General features: G+C 40.9%; 1 protein-coding gene across 1 annotated transcript in view; it reads left to right on the forward strand.

Moving 5' to 3' along the window:
* The window catches only part of man1a2 (mannosidase, alpha, class 1A, member 2), a 139,158-nt gene that overhangs the window by 31,972 nt on the left and 86,052 nt on the right, over positions 1-21,134 (forward strand). Inside the window, exon 4 of the mRNA XM_034198005.1 lies at positions 12,585-12,681. Within this exon, the coding sequence (XP_034053896.1) occupies positions 12,585-12,681 (97 nt within the window). The remainder of the gene's footprint in view (positions 1-12,584; positions 12,682-21,134) is intronic.

Consider the following 21,134-nt stretch of genomic DNA (forward strand, 5'->3'; position numbering starts at 1 on the left):
ACATACACAGAATAATTAAAACACTGTGATATGTACTTTCTAAATGTATACATCTGAGCAGGACACCATCCAGAGCATGTGGGAGTTTTTATGGCCTGCTATCCCACTCATGTGCACAGTACGCTTTATGCAGGACAAATATAATTGTATGCCTATTATATACACGCACAGAATTCTTTACATCCTCCCACCTGCACAGCTTCTCTCTTTCAAACCCCTGATGAACAATTTATTATGTTTTAAACCTTCTGAAAATGGTACAAAACGATTTAACAAACTTTCTTTGATTGAAGATCTGGTCGTTAATGCCTTATTATGTGTAAGGCAGAGAGCTTCTCAATCGTTTTAAATTCAGGAGAGCTGTAATGATCCTCACCAATTAGAGTTGAGGTGATGGAGAGAGAGCGACAGTGAAGCTGACAGAGGACAGGGTCACCTGACAGCAGCTCTCTGGCCCTCTGGGCTGCGAACAGATCAGCTCTAGCTCCACTAGGACAACAAAAACCACCAAATAAACCCAGGGTCATCATTTCTTCTGCTAAATCAACAAGCAAGGTCACAGAACTGACTGTGAGATACGTTTCCACTGTTTCACCCCTCATCTTTTCTGTTTGCAATACACCTGTGTGTTAGCATGTGTGCGTATCTTTGTCAGTATATCATGAATTAATATGATGGTCTACCTGGCAGCTGTTGTCATGTTAACTGCGCAGTGCTGCAAGAGATAAAGAAGAATAATCCTGCATGCAAGGGCATCATAGATCAAGCCACATTGTTGTTCTCCTCAAGAGCAAGCAGGCAGGGCAGAAAACATTTTATGCTTTCAATAACTCTGATGTCTGACATTTCCGAATTGCCTGCCGCAGAGCAGGGGAGGGCAGCGTGAGGGAATGGGTTTCTGCAGGTTCTGGTGGAACAGCAGAAATGTTGCATGTGTAGGGGGCTTTAATAGTTGATGTGGAGGGAGCATGCTCAACCGAGGTGGGAATGTAGGAATACAAACTAAATGTAACATATAGGAATAAGGTATCTTGCATAAGCCTGTTGAACAAGATGTCTGCACTGGCATTAAGCCGTTACAGTATGCAAACAGAACTGTGTTTACAAAAGATAGATATTTACATGTATTTATGTATATCTTAGGCTTTTTGTCATCTCATCTTTGTACCTCGTGCCCTCATTGGTCATGTGCGCGTTCGTGTGTTGGAGGAGGGGCTCTGTGAGGAAGTCTGAAGGAAGAGGCAGATTTTTTTTCGGCTGCGTACTTTCAAATTCTATCGCACTCGAGCTGGTTTCTCCATTCTTACCTACTCTACCTTTAAGTTTACCCTCCATTTTGGCCCAAGTTGAAGTTGTAATCCACCATTAGTAAATGATCTTTAAAGAAATCTAAATAGATGCATTGAAACGGATGATTATATTATTGTTCAAATGGTTTCCTTATCTTGCGGTCTGGTTAGTTTCAGAAAGTCAAAAGAGACTAGCTTGTATACAAAGCAACCATCATTTCTCCTTGGGTCTTAGTCAAGGTCTTAAAAACATTTATAACAGAATCCAAAGATGAAACTAATTAAGATGCAGCACCCTGTATATTAAATGCAACCTGTGGTGTCAGGAAGGATTATTTAATTACTGTCATTAACACTGATGATGATTCATCCTCCACCTCCACCCCACCTGCAAGAATGCAACAAACGTATTATCATTATATTGATAAATGTTTTATTTATCACGCTAGTTTCTCTCCGCTCCCTTGAACTCGGCTGTGTGTCTGCTGATTGGGTGAATTACTTTCTCACTGTGATAATGTCAAAACTGCTGTAGTTCTTTAAATTAATCACAGGCCATTATTCATCTGTAATTATTTATGATATCAGAAAAATAGGATTTTAGTTAGGGGCTTATTTTGATGTAAATGAGGTATTTTAATAACAAAGTGGTCCTTCAGCTCTGCCTGCTGTTAACTACAAAATAAATCAAAATGTCTCGCATTAAAATTTGATTGCTTTCAGGTTTTATGGAAATATATTCAATGTGAATGAGGCTTAACATACTGGGCACTTCAAAAAGCACCAGATGTAGTCATCTCTTTTTTTAACTAATCAATTAAAAAAGATGCCAAACAAATTAATATCTGATGCTAAAAAAGTGATTCCACTCTAGCCATTACAAATCTATTAGATACGTTTTTCCATCCATACACCTTTTAAAAGTGACATCCTGATGGAAGCAGTGATCTGTGAGATTTCTTTGTGGGTTCCATACATTTAGCTGCTGTAAACATATCTTATGCCATTTTCAGTTTGAATTCTGGGCTTGGTATCTGTGCAGAAACAGCCTCTTTTACTGTCTCGGTTTTATAGGGAATTGATTGCCACCCTTCGCCTAAGTGCCATAAATGCATTTACTGCAAGAAGCGATTCAGATGTCACATTCTCCCCGCCCTCGTGCATCTTCTGAAAGGCCTTCAGTTAAGCCAGATAGGGAGCCTCCATGGGGTGAGTCGGAGGGAGATGAGAAAGACGAGGGCGGGAGGGCGGGTGCTTTAAATCCGTCAAACTGACTGTGGAGGTCACTCGGAGCAGCACATAACTCCAGCTCAGCCCTCCAAAAGCGTGTCACTGTGTTCCTCTGTGGGAGCTAAGCTGATTTTTAATTTGTCTTTTTCAAACAATGGCAGAAGTAATGGCCTTGCCCTGTGCTGCTGGCTCGAAGGGGATTTATGAATATTTTACTGCCCTGTGGTTATGTGTGTCAGTACATTGTGATTGTGTGTGTGTGGGGGTCACATCAGGGGTGCATGAATCATGGCTGGTCTTTTGGGAAAGAGATGGCTGGGGGCAGATTGTTCTCTTCTCTACAACAGGCAGCAAGCAGACAATCTGTTGCCATTGTGAAGGTCACAGCTCCTAATGGACTGTGCAACCTTCCTCTGCTGAAAAGTTACATTAAAGATCTGAGTGCCATGCAAGAAAGCACTAATGCACAATTTCAATTACAGGGTTTTGCATTTTAGAATACATTGTAAAACGATTGTTGTGCAGTGTTGAATGTGGCTGAATGAAGCTTGCCTTAAGTGTTCACCACAGGTTAGTTTGCTCTCATCGACCTTGGGGCAGCACTTAGCACCCAGAGATTTCTGCATAACGTTATTGCATTATTTTGGCAGTTGAAATCAGTTTGAACTTTTAGACTGCATTTAACATTTTTGAAGCAATGAAATTGACATGCAAGCAAATGTTTTGGTATGTCAGCCAACAAAATAAGAAATCAAATGAGAAACACTTTCCTTTCCAAAAACACAGCACCCTGTTGAATAAAGAGATGGGTGGTTTTAGATTTCCCTCAAATATGAATCACCCAGGAACACTCGTGGGCTACCAATTTAATCCAAAACAAGCTGGAGCATAAACTGTTTAATGACTAATACATTTACAGTGGCTACATAGAGACTGGGCAACATATAACTGAGCAGAATGCAGTTGAAAGAGATGATGGAGCGAGACTCTTTCAATGATCTTGGGTACAGATCAAGAAAAAAGGCATGCTTTATTAAGTTATCTAATAGAGAGGCGAAGTCCCGCCCATCTACTTCCGCCCCATGGGACCTTATTTCGGAAAAAGTATGTATTGAAGTCAATGGGGAGAGAATGATTATCTTTCGATCCCGTTTGAATTATGCCATGAATTACACACATGTTTCTCAATCTTAAAAAAGCATTTCCATGTCAAAAAAGTCACAGTTTGTCGTAAAACTGTTGAAATATAAGACTATGAAAAATACGCAACTAGAAACACTACAAATCCCAGAATCCCGGTCCCGCATGCTGGCTCTCACGGAACCGACTAACTCCCCTTGTGTGTATGTACAGCTCTCAACGCGCCCAGACTTGGAGTGATTTTCACCTCTTTTAATACTTTCCGCCTCATTCTGAAAGAAAGAAGTGAAATGTGCCAACGTGACGGCCATCTTGGTGTGTGGTGCGAGACGGGAGATGTAGTTCATTGAGCGGTTTCACACAAAGAAAAGTGTTACTTCACAGTTTTACGACACATTTTAATTTTTTTGACTTGCAAAATTCCATCCATCCATCTTCTTCCCGCTTATCCGTGGTCGGGTCGCGGGGGTAGCAGTTCCAGCAGAGAGCCCCAAACTTTCTTTTCCCTGGCGACATCAACCAGCTCTGACTGGGGGATCCCAAGGCGCTCCCAGGCCAGCGAAGAGATATAATCCCTCCACCTGGTCCTAGGTCTACCCCTTGGTCTCTTCCCAGCTGGACGTGCCTGGAACACCTCCCTAGGGAGGCGCCCAGGTGGCATCCTAACTAGGTGCCCGAACCACCTCAACTGGCTCCTTTCGACGCGAAGGAGGAGCGGCTCAACTCCGAGTCCCTCCCTGATGACCGAACTTCTCACCTTATCCCTAAGGGAGACACCAGCCACCCTGCGGAGAAATACCCATCTCGGCCGCTTGTATCCGCGATCTCGTTCTTTCGGTCATGACCCATCCTTCATGACCATAGGTGAGGGTAGGAACGAAAATGGCCCGGTAGACAGAGAGCTTTGCCTTCTGGCTCAGCTCCCTTTTCGTCACAACGGTGCGGTACTTGCAAAATTATCTTTTAAATTGACAAACATCATATGTGTAATTTGTGGCACAATTCAAACGGGATCGAAAGATAATCTTTCTCTCTCCATTGACTTCAATACATACTTTTTCCTAAATAAGGTCCCATGGAGGTCCCCCGGAAAGGGAGGGACTTCGCCTCTCTATGGTTCTTAGACACATGGGAATTTGAGTCGTTTTAAACAGTGTGCGCAGTGTACTGATTAAGAAAAGGAAACAGATTGATAATGATACAGCGCATGACTCCGGGGTCACCTGAAGATGGTGGGGGCCTTAATGACAGATTAAAATAGATACTTGTGAAAATGTCATTGACTACATTTACATGCATATTGTTATTCCACTATTATTTCAGATATGACAATATTCCAAAGTTAATAGCGGTCGTGTAAACGGTATATCATGCATGTATAGTGTTTGATTATGACGTGGGATAAGCTGTTTTATGAGCATTTGTATAAGAATATGCATCTCAATTTGGATCTTTACTGTAGTTTATAAAAATGTCCTTTGTGTTATAAATAAAACTAGCAAACCGTTTGCAAGGCTTGACTAAAGTTGCCAAAAAACAACAATGTTTATGTGTGAGAGGAGAATCACAATTACTTTTATACATCATTAACAACATGGCTGTAGTTGGACAAATAATGTGATTTAAAGGTCCTAGCTGTAGGAAGTACGTCATATGGTGGTTTACATTCATTAAAACATGAACAGTCTTTATGGAAAGTCGAATATTAATGAAATATTAATTTCCAAAACCTTGTATACCACTTATTGAGATTATTGTGTTTTCCACGCCCAACAACATTATATTATATGTATTTTAACATATTCGTTGTAAACTTAATTAAAGGAAAATCATACCAGGCTTTCTGTAATTAACAATATAAAGGAGCCCAGGCAAGAATATATTATAAAGTATATATTTTTGGAAAGGATTACAGTGACTGAGCTTTACCAAACAGCTGCCACAGAAAAGATGATGAATCATGCAAAAGAACAGACTGTGTTCCTCAGTCTGTGTAACTTGGGAGCGCTGTACAGGTTGAACAGGCGCTCTTCGTTCTCTTCGAGCTGCTGGCTGTCGTCACGCTCACAGTCGCACATGTAGAAATCCACAGTGAGCACTAAGTGACAAGAGGACTAACCACCACCAGGACTCACTGGGGGTTACAGCTGAGTGTGGGGGGAAGCAAGGGGACAGAAAGTGAACGCTAGGGAACGTTTGACATGATGGACGTGGTTTATAGGAACTTAGACCCTAACCCTGCAGCGGTCAGACTATATAACCAGCACGGCCCCCTAGTAGACCCCCCACACACACACAACAACACAGACTATAACATCTCTTGTTGTTGAATACCAACTATGTGCAATGTGTGCAATAAATATATATATATGCCGTTAAAAACTGCAATATACCTGGCGGCTAAATCCTCAGAACTGTTACAGGATGTGTATTTTTGTCAAATGTAAACTTTTAATCATTTCTTTTTTTATCTTTAGTGCTTTTTGTATGCATGCTTAGGTAACATTAAGCAGTCTTTGGCTCTTTTCTGCTGTCACAATGTAAAATGATCCTCTGGGGGACTAAGAAAGGGATTCTGGTGCAGGTAGGGGATAGGGATTTGTATTTGGTTTAGTTTAAACAACATTTATTCTACTTAGTCTCATGGTAGTTGCTATATTTTCTTTTTGAAATGTATTAAAACAAGTTTGGAGAGTGAGTAACACTACACGGCACAGATTCAAATAATACTGTTTTAATAAATCTTCAAGTACAATATAAAATAATAAATATTATTACAAAAGTGTGAGACAGAGGTGAATGATTTTTTTACTATTTCAAAGTGTCTAATTAAATGTTTACAATATGTTCACTTTGCTATTTACCTTAAAACAGGAAATCATTTCTCTAAATACATTTCCATCTTGACCGAAAGAACGAGGTCATGACCGAAAGAACGAGATCGCGGATACAAGCGGCCGAGATGGGTATTCTCCGCAGGGTGGCTGGCGTCTCCCTTAGGGATAAGGTGAGAAGTTCGGTCATCCGGGAGGGACTCGGAGTTGAGCCGCTCCTCCTTCGTGTCGAAAGGAGCCAGTTGAGGTGGTTCGGGCACCTAGTTAGGATGCCACCTGGGCGCCTCCCTAGGGAGGTGTTCCAGGCACGTCCAGCTGGGAAGAGACCAAGGGGTAGACCTAGGACCAGGTGGAGGGATTATATCTCGCTGGCCTGGGAGCGCCTTGGGATCCCCCAGTCAGAGCTGGTTGATGTCGCCAGGGAAAAGAAAGTTTGGGGCTCTCTGCTGGAACTGCTACCCCTGCGACCCGACCACGGATAAGCGGGAGAAGATGGATGGATGGATGGATGGACATTTCCATCTTGAGTTGTAGTTTCTCTTTTATATTTTCCACACGGTTTACAGCCTTGAGTCTTTGCGTCCATAGGTCTCCTTGAAGGTTACCCCCCTAAATTGTTGCTATACATTCTAATGTACTGTTCCTCAGAAGGTTGGAAACCATTTAAAGGAAGTCAATATGTGTGTGGTAGATTTGCGTTTGTTTGTCATGTAGATTAGAAACATGATTACAGTGTTATAGGAAAGAGGCAGTTGGGTGAGAGTGGGCTTCGGCATTTTCCAGACTCTCAACCAAAATCAATGCATATCAAGTGATCCCTTCACTGTGGATGCAGTCTATGCTGACAAGTAATTGAATGTAATAGTATTCTTTGAAATAATCAAAACTAGAAGGGCACTCTTGAGAGCGCAGACCTTGAACAGCGCTTGAGAGAAAAATAATGCAATATAATAATAATAGGTTCTTCTTCCTCGGCCCAAGCCTTACACCAAGTTTAATGTAAATCAGGGCTGTAGTTTTTTTCTCGTACACGGCTGACAAACAAACAAAACACATCGAAAATAAAAACTAACCTTCTAGGCAGAGTAAACAATATGCTAGTTGGGTTAGACAATGTCACAATGATTTAATGATAAGAACCTTGCTTTTCTTGTGTACAAATATAAAAAATGTTTGCTAATATTCACAGCCGATCTAGATCTTAATAGCTGCTAATTCAACATATTGAATGATCTGGTAAAATATGTGACTTGAATATGGAAATCCCAGCCAAACCGCTTATGCGGTATGATTGGAAAGTTCATTTGCTGTGAGTGTCACATTTTGAGGTATTTTCCGATAAAGTGAACCATCCTCTGGAGCAGTGGTTCCCAACCTGGGGGGCGCGCGCCAAAGATCGCAGGGGGTGCGCCAGGCCTCAGATGAGTTGAGGCCAAATATCATATTTAGACTTTTTTTTTTTTTTTTTAACATATAATTGTAAAGCAATACATGATTGTCACTAAAAGCCTTGTCTCTACATTACAATAAAACATAAAAAATTATTGATTAATTCAATTGAATAAAAATTCAAGTTAGTATTAAAGGCATAAAAAGACAGAAATGTATAATTCTTTCTTTAATAGAAATGTTTCTTCTGCCCGTAAAGTGTCCAAACCAGGCTTGTCTTGATAAGCGCATTTTTAAAACATAGTCATTGTCCATGCCGGTTTCAGTTGGATTATTTGTCACAGTTGCTCCGATCAGATCGGTCTCCTCCATTTTGTAGATTATTTACAACTTTTGAATCCACATAAACACATCGGGAACATCCGGTTTACTTTGAGCATGTGTTTTAAACAGTTTAATCCCTTTGTGAATTGTTTCCACTTGCGGCATCCTTTAATTTCTTCATACAGCGGGAATCCAAATGAATTAATCCTGAGTCCAATAACCATCAAAGTCACTCCAATAGTGCTCCTTAATTACGCTTTTCTTCCTCCTTTAACAAAATACTTCACATTCCTCCAGTTTGTGACAGTAGTTCTAGCATTTTTGAGACTTTTAAACTTTAATTACCGCTGTTGCGCACCCCCCCCCCCCCCCCCTTGTGTGTGGCGCAACTTCCAACCGGAGTCATTTGGGGGGGGCTCTTGGGAAAAAAGGTTGGGAACCCCTGCTCTGGAGCTCATTTCCTCCATAAAAGGCTTGTCTCGGGGTAACATTTTGATAGCACTTTAATTTATTCATGGCTTGCCTCAAAGTGCTGAACAAGAAGATGCATCATTTATCAGATTTTCACAACTGTCCAGATTTAACCGCACAGAAGGTTGCAAAACGTAAACAGCAGATAGTTTGTTGAAATAGAGCTGGGCGATAATTCTATGAATTTGGCACTACTGCTGACCTTTTGATATCACAGCGCCAATGATAAAGTGTTCTTATTGGAAATATTAATTGCCGGTTAACTTGATGGTCAGAGTTTACAAAAATGTGGGTTTGGGCTCCAAATGTTCTTTCTGTGCTGCCAATTTTCCAATCATTACTGATGAGGTTCAGTTGACATGTGAGATGAACCAGCCACCCATTTCCCCCCTCTTTTTCTTCTGGATCCCAAGATGCTCTGATGGCACGAGGTATTTGTCGAAATCAATAACAGAATTTTGCAGCTTAATGTCCAATTAGCTTTCCAAGGTCCTTTTGAATAGGCAGTTAGTCAACAATTGTTCAGCCTCCTGTCTTGTTGTACCTGTCCTTGGCATATGGGCCAATCAAAACTTGATGAAGCATCCAATCAACACACAGAGCCGGCCAACACTTAAGTGTCCATGTCATGGTGTGTATTAATTTGATTTATAATCCTTGGTGAGTGCGTCATGGGAGGCCAAAAACACAGAGACGCTCCTGGCCCTGGTTTTCATTAGCTTGGCTGCCTGCCTGAGGAAAGCATGGAGGAGGATTTGGACACTGAGCCTCACATGGTGGCATAAAGAGGAAGGCAGTTAGGCATGAAGGGAAACGGGCGTATTTTGCTATCATAGAAATACACAGTAACTGATCTGCTACTTCCTGTAATGCGATACAGTGATGCAGATACCTGGTTTTAGTTTCTACTCTCCTCTAAGGACTCTCTCACCATCAGGACTACAACTTACACATATTTAACTGTCAACTAATCTGCCAATTATGTCCTAGGCTAATCCTTTGGTCTATAAAAATGTGAAAATATCCATCCCAGTTTACACAAAGCCAAGTTGATATCTTTAACTGTCTTGTTTTGTCAGTCAAAATCCCAAATATATTTAATTTTAAATCAAATTCAAAAGGCTAAAAACTACATTATTTGCCATTTTTGCATCGAATATTACTCTAACAATTATTCTCTTATCAAAATGGTATTGTATTGTCGATGGACTTGTCATTGCTCCTTTACTCATAATGTGGAGATTTAAAAAAGTTCCAAACGGATGCAAAAAAACATGCAGGAAGAGCTTTGCTGCTACAAAGATTCTTGACCTGCTGCCATTTATGTTCCTGGAAAACAATATGTTCAAGCAGTTGTTGCTTTTAATACATACCTTTATTAATACCATTGTTCCCTTTTGAGATATTTCAAGGTTAGTGAAAACGCAACAATGTCATACCCTCTGCAATAGTAAAATAGCCAAATATTTTCACATTTTCGAGTGGATGGAACCATGAAAATGAACCAAAGTAACCAAAAACAATATCAGAAAAACTGTGCAGTAGCATCCCTGCCATCATCCAGGTCATATTCAGGTCATAGAGATGCTGTGAGTGGCTGACAGGCATGGAGAGATGGAGAGAGAGAGATTGGCTGATGGACAGATGGACAGATAGGAGAGCTGCCAGGTCTACAGACGATATGGTGAAGAAAATCATCAGATGTCAGTAGAAGCAGACAGAGATTGACACAGACATATAGACAGGAAATGCACTTTCCCAAGCTTGTCGATGCCACTTGAATAAGGGCTGTGTAGGAGGAAAAAACACTGAAATTGAAAGAGCAGCACTAAAAGCTGGCCCTTTTCTCGCCTGTGTCGTCTTCCCTGTTTGCCCCGGAGCTCCTCTTTTCAGCATAAGCCTCCGTGTCAGGGCTCAGCGCACAGTCTCTATCCTCAGCTTCCCGAGCCTTGTATGGAAAATTATAATTTAGTTCTATCCGGATGCCAAATGTCTACAGATACAGAGAAAGGAACGCACTCGAACATTAGTGTGTGTGTGTGTATTTTTTAATTGTTTATTTCTAGTAGGGCTGCTCGATTATTTGGGTCAATAATTGATATCACGATTATTAAAAACGATTATCCATTTACTTTGAAAACATCAAAAGTGTATCTCGAGCCGGTTTCTCAAACTTACCTACCCCACCTTTAAGCCTACTAGGGATGGGAATTTGAAAGCAAATGTATATTCGAATATTCGACCCCCCAAAAAACGGTTAACCGGTTAACCGAAATGTACATATCCTATAAAAAATGTGTTCAGAATTTTTTTTTTTACTCAATTTTTTTTCAATAATTTTTGGAAATAAATACATACATGTTCAAATAAGTGTAGAAACCAAGTCGAATTTGTCAAATGTATTGAACTGGTGATCACAGTTTGACAGCTATAGGCCTACAGCTTTCATGTGCGGGATTCACAATCAGCCCAGCTGTAGAGAAGACCCTCTCAGCTGGAACGGAGGTTGCGGGTATAGCAAGGTATAGCATGTATATAAGTTTAATTTGGCATAGTTTGACGTCTACACCGCACTCACTAACCTGGTCGAAATATTTCCACACATTACTCCATTTTGACGCCATGTCTGTTGTGTAGGACTCTTCTTAGAGTGTAAATAATTACCGGACTATGACAAAAATATGTTGAATACCGGCAAAACTAAATCTCTCCAGTCAAAATGTCTGTACTTTGCCGCCACACACGGTTGCCAAGCAGCGTTTATTGTTGTTTAGGCTGGCCACTCATGTGTCGCGAGTGTTGACAGGGGTCGGGGGAGCACGCTCATGAACTGTTAGCGCCGGAACCTCGCAACGGCTGCGGAGCGCATTTGCGCCACATTTGGGCCTAAGATGAGGTTTGAGTCTGCGTGATCTGCGTGTAGGGAGGGGCAGCAGCCATATCATTGGCTAGAACTAGCTAGATCTGATAGATTTGGACATAAACGCGAGTGAAGTATAACCGGACGCGAGAGAGAGAGATCAGCACCTGCAGCTCTGCCCGCTGTGAGGGACCGGTGAGCGGAGCAAAACACACCTTTAGACGTCAACTAACACATTTAGCTATGGCACTGTCGTGTATATATACATTAAATTATTCAATTTGATAATATGTAATCAAATTAGGCATCCCTCCCAAAAAAAATTAACATTTTTTTAAATACAAATATTCATAACTCATATTCGAATACATGAATATTTATTCGAATACCTGAATCATTTCGAATATTCGATTAATCGTTCCCATCCCTAAAGCCTACATTTGATTGGGTTCAGTTGACCTGTTTTTAGCATCAATATGCGAGAGATGTAGCAGTTAATTGATTAATTGATGAATTCATAATGAATTGCTCTGCCCTGAGGTGCCACTTAATATCATATTGACAGAAAGCAAAGGTTGTAATTCAAACAAATGGCTTTATAAAGGAGCTCTTTCTACCTCAACAGTAATGCTGTTAATGATTATGCCTCTAAGAATCACCTGGGTCATTTGTCAAGAATATCCAATCACATGCAGCTACTTCATTCTTCTTGATGATACTATATACAATACACATATTGTTTGTTCTGCTGCTGTGTATGTTTTTGTTGGTGCCTTGACTGATTTTAGTGGCACCATGACTGATTCCAGGGACAACAGCTGTTAAATCAAAATTATATTTCCCTAACATTCTTAATTGTAAGTCAATTTAAACTAAAATCAAGTTGCAAATGTTAACTTCATCATCCAGAGATCTTCATCAAGGCCATATTCTGAAGGTAGAATCATGTGTTACGGGATGTGTGTCTGTGACGTTACACTTGTGTTTTGCTTTCTCATGAGGCTTCACATCTTCTCATATGTTGTTTTGTTGTCTTTGTTGTTTCAGATGATGAAGCATGCATGGGACAGCTACAGGCAGTACGGCTGGGGTCACAACGAGCTGAAGCCCCTCGCCAAGAAAGGACATTCCACAAATATCTTTGGTAAGCCAGACAGACCGTTGGCAGTTACATCACACATGGATGCATGCATATACAAACACACACTCTGTCTCTCACACATACTCACACTCAAGCGCCCTGCCTTTTCCCTTGTGGACAAGGTTATGTGATAATGCCTCTGGCAGGATGCATATCCCTTTGGGAAGAGTGGTTCTGGACAGAAGCACACACTCACTGAAACCACAAGGAGAAAACTCACATTACTGGTAGAAAATCAAATGTATATGATGTACTGGTAATATTTGACTTAGTAGAATGGACTTTGCATTAGAGGACAAACACTTTGTGAGGTCTTCTTCAAGGTCCAGTCATAAGGGAAATGACTGTTTGTAGAGAAAGGAACCTTGCCATTGGCAGCACTCATTTCTCCCAACGAGAGGTCAGCCTCATCATCTGTGATTTGTGTTTTTGGAGGCTGTTGGTTAGTATCCGCCGCTGCAGCTCCCATCTGTTAGTGCTGGTCACAAGACTAGGACTCCATTGTTGTGAGAATTAACAACCAACAGAATCACTCACAACGTTTTTAAAGTTATACAATTGTATTGAAAACTAGGCTATGAATACCCTACAGCTTAGTTTAAAGCACGTGTAGAAGAAAGGGTATCGTCAAAACAATCCCCTAGCGTTTTTCTATTGTCCTCAAAGTTCACCGGACTGAAGAGACATTTTTAAATTGTCCAAATCATTTGTAAAACTAGACCATGCATACACTATAGATTAGTTTCAATTGCATGTAGAAGAAGACTGTCTTCCAAACAATAAACCACTCTCTTTTCCCCAGCATTTCTTCTGGTGTCCACCCAACCAATACTCCAAAAACATCAGAATTGTATATTTTCACTGTGACTCATCTCCTTGGCATACTCTGCTGCTCCAGCGTATTCTCTTGTCAGGCAATAGCATGTCTTCCTCTGTGGTCGTGGGACTCACAGTGGATAAAGATGGTGGAAAAATCGAGCCCACAGCCCCAGCTTTCATAAAGATAATACTAATAAACACATGGTGAGCACTTTCATGGTGAGCAATAGCGAGATAAAACGGATTAGTGTGCTGCAGGCATCCTTTGCTTTTGTATTATTACTCTCTTATTATTGAGATAGCCATTGGAACTTCTATTTAAATTAAGTGTGTGTGTGTGTGTCTTTTGTGTCAAATTGGAATGTTCCGTCTGTTATTTTATGAGCCGCTGCTAAATGGTGGATAGATTATGTTTGTGTGTGTTTCCATTTAGTGCTGTTCTCGACTCTCTTGCCTGTTCATCTACAGCCTGGCTCGTCGTGTGTTTAGGTTTTCTGCTGCCTTGTAATGGTTGAGTCAGGGTATCTGCACAGTCACAGGATGGCCAGGAAAACTCAAGCGAAACACCAGGCAAAGAATCAAGCGTCTCGAACAAACCTCCATTATTGACGAGGCGTGTACTGTCCTCCTACACAACTTGGCTGTATTGATTATGTGTGTCTTGGGAGAAAGGCTAGCACAGAAAAGCGAAAGCAATACTCGGCAGACTCTTGTTGCTGTGCTACTGTAACTATTAGGAGCATTGACAGCTTGCTCCAAAGGGACACACACACTCACAAAGTCTGAGTGATTGGATTGAAACGGGGATTGCTGATCGTCTGTGAATTGGGGATTTAGATCACTTTGATGTTTGTGTCGTTTAGAGTGAACCCTACTGCTATATACTATGATGGTAAAGTCAATCCAAGACTTTGTACCCATTTTATCATGAGCTTAAAGCAGACTTCAGAAACTGCAGGACATATTTTAGTTTGCTGGTTCATCATGGAGTGGTGCATTGATGAGATATTTCGTAGGCCGACTTACTCAGACGTTAGCATCTCAAGGGTTCGCTCGACAAAAAGTGTTCTCTTAAGTTTGTGTTAACCACAGAAGATATTGTAGGCATCGAACCAAAAACGCATAAAATAAAACGCTGGCTTTGAGACGATGGAACCTGAAATGGTAAAATGCTAACTCATTGCCAGGTTTTAGGACTCATTCCTGAACCACTCTCTTGTCCTTTCAGGCTAGAATTGAGCCGTCTCCCTGCTTGACTCGAGGATCACAAACACAGCTGTTTCTGTACAATTTGCCTCCTATTAAACATCCCTTCTGTGAAATTGTTAAAGACACAAAGGGCAAAGCCGTTTGTGCTTGCTCTGCGCCTTTCAGCTCAGCCTTCATTTGTCCAAAGAGAGTAGAAGAGGCCAGAATGGTAACAGGAGGACGTTGTGGCACCAGGCTCTGATAACCTTGAGTTCACTGCTTGGCCCGGTTTTGTCTTTTTTCCTTCTTTGGAGAATGAGTGGAGCCGATTTTGAGTGCAGATACAAACCAAACCTTTGTCTCGAGGGTAAGCGGTTCAAACCAGGATAACCCCGGCCTGTTAAAGGAAATGCAGTTCAAGCCGAGGAGAAAGAAGACACATTCAATGTGTGTAAGCTACCTTATAGCGTGTGAACGAGTAGTGGCAAAGCACATGCATTTATTCTATGAAACCCTTTCTTGACAACACATCACCAATCTAACTGCTATTTGGATGACAGACTAACATCGCCCCTTTGTTTGGCAACTGTCTATTTGCCTGACATTGTTTGTCATATCATACAGCTCAGGTTAGACAGACACGTCAAGAACATGCTTCTCCTCCGTCTTCTTGGTTACCAGGTTGACAAACTCTGCGCCATCTAATATACGATTGGTTGCCTAAAATGGAGTTGCAGTGGGGATTCTTACATATTGTTTTATACCTACACTTTTAAGAATACATGTTTTTACTGCATCATGTTTTATTCATATTATTTACAAATGCAAGAAACATGAAAATTATGTTTTAAGCGTTCTAAAAGCGCTGCGGCATGTATTTGTATGTAGGTGGCATGTGCCATGCAGTATTGGTACTGTATTTTGTGTATGCTATTGTATAAACCAAAGAACTGCAATGTTTAGTTGGAAAAACTAAAACCATTCGCACATTTTTGGATAAACTCATCGTTTCTGTGAATGTATGGATTTGCTGCCTTTCTTTGTCATAAATGATAGTTAATTCAATATCTTATCGTACAAGACTGTTGGTCGGACAATGTAAGCAATATGAAAGCCGAAGCTTCACTTTAAACAAATCAGTTAAAGGAGAAGATAACGAGAAGGTTAACCAATAATTAAACCAAACCTTAGTTTCCACTTTAATAAACCACATGTCTGAACGAACCACCATCTCACACTTACTCTGTCCTCAGCAGTTAGCCTGTTCAGTCAGATGATCGACTACTTTATTTATCTCTCTGTCTGACACACACACACACACACACACACACACACACACACACACACACACACACACACACACACACACACACACACACACACACACACACACACACACACACACACACACACACACACACACACACACACACGGTAATAATACCCATGGGTAATTGAATGGGGAACATCAGCCCCCATTGATTCAGCCTGAAAGCGTTTGACCTGTATTGAGGGTGAGGGTCAGTCGGAGCAGCTGAAGTCGCCTCGTTTATCGGAGATGGACGGCAGTGTCTCTGATCTTTAAACACACTACTCAGTGTCTGCAGGAAAAGTCTCTCAGGGGACCAAGGTCACTTTACATTGATGAGGATTTCAATGCAAGTGTTTGTCCTCAACACTGTCTCTCTGCCTTTCTGTGGTCAGAGTGGTTTAGTTTACAAAGCTAAAATGTCTCCTATTTTTCAGAGTTTCCGTAGTTTAGGACAGACAAAAAACAAATCATGAATTACCTTTTATACAGTGGTTCAGATGTGATCTCTCCTGAAGTTTTTAAATGTATTATTAATCAACATTTATGATTTTAATTTAAACGTTGTGGCTTCTTACATTTGAGGATGTTCTGCTTTTCTCTATTTTATGTAATGGTTGAATATTTTGATGAGACTTACAAGGAGATGTTTATTAAAAAAAAGATTAATCAGTAATGATAATAGCCCTACATTTAATAAACCAAAATAAGTTTGAACAATAGGATATTTTGTCTCAACTTGATATTATTCAGTGGTTGGTGGTTTTATAAGCCACATTTAGAGGACCAGGAGTCCAGAGTTGTGTGTCTCTTTGTAGTTAATTTAGCTGTTTTAGTGAAGTTATTGGGGCTATTTCAGTTGATTTATTTTGTCTGCATACAAAAATAATCCCCCGGTAAATCTAAGCCTGCCCTGAACGTTTTCCATTTGATGATTTTAATCTAAACTTGCAAGGGGAGAATCTCTCACTTCGAGTCTTTCTCCCACGGGCAGTTTGACATGCTCACAGTAAATGATATTATAAACCACCTCAGGCATTTGCTAGGGGCCTGTTGGGTAGGAAGCAATGGAGATATGTGAAACTGCGCTGAGGTTTGAACACCTGGACCCACTGTTGGCCCAGTACTGGAACAGTTAATGCTTCACTGCTATGTTGATGAAGGGAGGGCGCTCAATAAAGATTCTGTTTGCCTCATCAAGGACTCCATAAAACCACAATACCAGATGAAATACTGCTTTGATTCCCAGCTTTTCCAATCGATAGACACTCTTGTGTGTAATCTTCTGTGAAGCTATTGGAGTCGTTCCTTCTTGCATTATCACTGCAGGGTACATGTGGGCGTCTTGATAACCATGAAGTCAGAAGTCCGCTCACACGGCTCGCTGCCATGAAGCTTTACTTTTCCCCCAGCATCTAGGTCATGTTTTCACACGAATAGCTCCCAGATTGAAACAGTTCATTGCACCCTTAAAAAAAGGGGCTTGCATCGGGGCTCTATGGCAACGCACACATGTGAACCGCAATAAAATAGGAATTACATATATGTTTGTCTTCGGTCCAGAATAAGCAGAGTCCAAATCTAGTGCCATAATATACCTTTCTTACTGGTCTTGAACCAAGATGTACTTACCGTATGAACTTAAAGTGGAAAACCACCAATTAATGATACATTTGGAGTAAAAAATCTGTACAATTGCAATACCTTATACAGGATCAAATCACTTACGCTACTTCTTACTTTTTGAGGGCTACTGTATGTCGGGGATATTTTATCTTCTGTCCACTGGACGTTTGCCAAATTGGTTCAATTTTGGTTCATTTGGCACATAATGAGTATTGTAGGCTTTTCCTCTGGTGCTCAGCTGAACAACATCCCAACAGGCTGCACAGAATATGAAACCAATAACTGCCTTCATGTCCAGTCTTGTCTCTGTGATTCCTGTGGCCTCAGCTGGGTCATTATGTGTTTCTCGGTGTGCCTGGTCTGTTTGTAGCCCCCTTCTGAAGCTCCTTAGAAGCTGGACATGTATTAGTCCCAAGCATTCAGACTCTATTATGAAGGAAAGTGGGTAAACATGAAGTGTAAGACAGAGTGAAATGCATGGAAATAGTCGATTTATCTCAGTTCATGCAGTTATTATTAGGGAGTTAGAAAACAGATAAATATGGAGTCATAGACAGACACTGAGGAGTTGATCTGCTTCGATGCCAACTAACAAAACAGTGACATTTTAAAAGCTAAGATGTGACAATTGTCTCAAGCTCCAGTATGTTAGTCCATGTTGAAATAAAGTGCTCACTGTGTGCACTGCCAGGATAGATTGATTGCAAAGCAAGAAGTTAAATGACCTGCAGACAGTACCCATATACTTCTTCAGTGATTATCCTAAACTTTGAGATTACTGCAGGCTGTCAGCTGGATGCTTTTATCCAAAGCTCTCTGCAGTTCCATTAAAGTATTTTTTATTGCTATTGATTCCAGTAAGGACTAAAGCTATTAAGAAATAAACTAGAGTTTAGAATTAAAGAACATAAGACAGCAGAGTTGTCTATTATACATTGAAGATGTCACCCAACGTGGATGTCGCTGAATCCGTAGCAAGTTGACAGCTTGTTTTTATATCTTCTATGAGTGGCTCTGGTCTTTTTTTGACACTAATAAATGTTTTAATGTTTCCATAAAGAAATGCGTTCCTCCAAAATCTCTGATCTGAGTTTTCCAACAACCTTTAGGGATGTTGGCTTGAGGGACTTTAACTCCTCCCAAAGATCATTTGATAATCTCTTCCATGTTCATAGCCACAGCTCCGCCATCACCAGCTGATTAAAACCCTCCCATAATACAAAAGAAAATGTTTGCAACTAATGGCAACATTTAGTTTCTCTGTTTAATATCTACTTAATGAATACAATGATTGCACTCGTTGGATAACATATAAAGGAACATGCTGCTAAACTAAAAATGATGACACGCTCAAAGTGACCACACATCGAGTGTTTTGCCCTTTTTCTTCTTCCCCGCCCGAGGTGCAGACTCGGATGTGTTCATGAGTGTGGGAGTCGGGTGGGGTGAGAGGGTTCGCAGATGATCACTTTAAAAAGACTGCCTGAGGGCCTGACACTGCTGTATGTACGAGAGAAGGATGGTATTAGATTGGACCTTAGTTACTGTTGCCATGCTTGCCAAGATTTTCATTCTAGCCCTGCATGTAAGGAGCTGACTTTTCTTGTGGTTTTTGCAGTAATTGATTTTACAACGTTTTTTTCCTGTTCAAAGTTGTGTTTTTCCACTCTTCCAAATCTAGTGACTGAAGAGAGAGGAAGTCATATGTCGGACAGATTGTGAAGTAGGGCTGCACGATTTTGAGAAAAAATCTAATTGCGATTTTTCTGACAAATATTGCGATTGCGATTCGATTTGCGATATTTGTTTTTAAGCGACTCAACGGAAGTTTATTGTAAAATGCGGCCATATCTCCGGCTAGGAAGGTCGCATCAACATGCTCCCGTCTCTAGCACCCCCGCAGCCCGAGCTACGAGTGAAAGAACTAAACTTACATGAAACTTCCGTTGGGTTGCTTTAAAGTCGAGCTTCAGTTTAAGATTCACCCTGTAATAGAAACATGTGATGGAGCATTACTAACCTGACTCAGATGGTTCACCAAACCATCTAGGAACGCTCCATTAGAAGCCATTTGGAAAAGGGCAGGCACTTTCAAAAATACTTGGCAGGTGATTGGATCAATCTGTCTATCACCTTCTATCATGGGCCACTTCTGATTGGTTAACAATGGCTGGTACATGTCGAGCACAGCACTTCTGATTGGTGTGGATGACTGACACAAGAAGATTTTTCTTTTTGTAAAAACAAAAAAAATGTTACAAAAAATCATAGGCTTTGCGATTTGATAATCGCATCATTTCAAATCGCGATTTCGATTTAAAATCGATTAATCGTTCAGCCCTATTGTGAAGCCCAATGAGGCGAACTTAGATTGTATTCGCTTTATCTAGCTATAGCTAATTAATGTTAACTCTCTGAGTCGGTTGGGATCTTGGTCTCCTGTTGACTTTTTAACATTTACAGATTATTCAACAATGAAAACCCCCAGATAATTGCCTCAATATGCATTTGAAGCCAAAATACATAACAGTATGATAACCCGAGTCGTGTGATGATGTTAAACTGAGTAAAGGATCAAAGTAGGTCCTTTGTAAAAATATCTATCTTCAAGCTGATGGACTATGAAGAGGAAGTAAAACAAAATATTGAGTTGGACAGCATTGTCCCTGAAGGGTACTAGTTAACCTAAGTATAATAGAGCAGTCACAATATGGTATTTCCATGACAGAGAGAACTCTCTGTCAGTATACACACTGGGGTGGTCCTTGGTGCCATGCACATTTTCAAATTCATTTATTTTAAGCTCCAACCACCGGAATCCGTTATGATAGTCAAGAAAACTTTCCTGGTGAATTTTATTCAAATTCCAACAACATGTACCCCTCCCTCATCGACCTAGGCTGCCACACCAGCAGCCACGGTGCTGCAACTGAGGCTAAACTTCAAGGTTGATGAGGGAGGGGTACATGTTGTCAGATTGAGGAAAAAATTCACCAGGAGAGTTTTCTTGACTAATAGAATGAACTCTGGGGGTTGGAGCTTAGACTTTCTGACTTTCAATTAAGGACCACCCTAATACACACTGATAAAAAACTATTTATCTAGGATGCTTAAGGAATTATTCGTCTTTGCACAAAAATAACCTTTGCTGCTCCAATATTCCTCGTTGCTGCTCCAATACTCCTCGCTGGAACTTCGTAACTTTTTCTACCACACTATCCCCGACTGCCTTGCCGTTATCAAATCCCTTGGGCTTCTGCGTCATCCCCGCTACATACACCGGGCATCCAGATGCAAGTTTTTCTACTCTGAAACTCCTATCCCTGCAGTTGTTTCTGGCAGACGGTCTGTCGCACGGCGATGTCGTCATCACAACAAACGACATCATCCGACCAAACCTCCCGTTCACTCTATCTACCTGAGGTCCCTGGCCTGTGCTGACAGTGTGCTGGTTTCTCCCTCCCTGTTCCCCCCAGCAGCCATGAACAACTATGTGACATTTATGCTATAGAAT

This window comes from Gymnodraco acuticeps, unplaced genomic scaffold (assembly GCF_902827175.1).
Source record: "Gymnodraco acuticeps unplaced genomic scaffold, fGymAcu1.1, whole genome shotgun sequence".
NCBI classification, from domain to species: Eukaryota; Metazoa; Chordata; class Actinopteri; order Perciformes; family Bathydraconidae; genus Gymnodraco; species Gymnodraco acuticeps.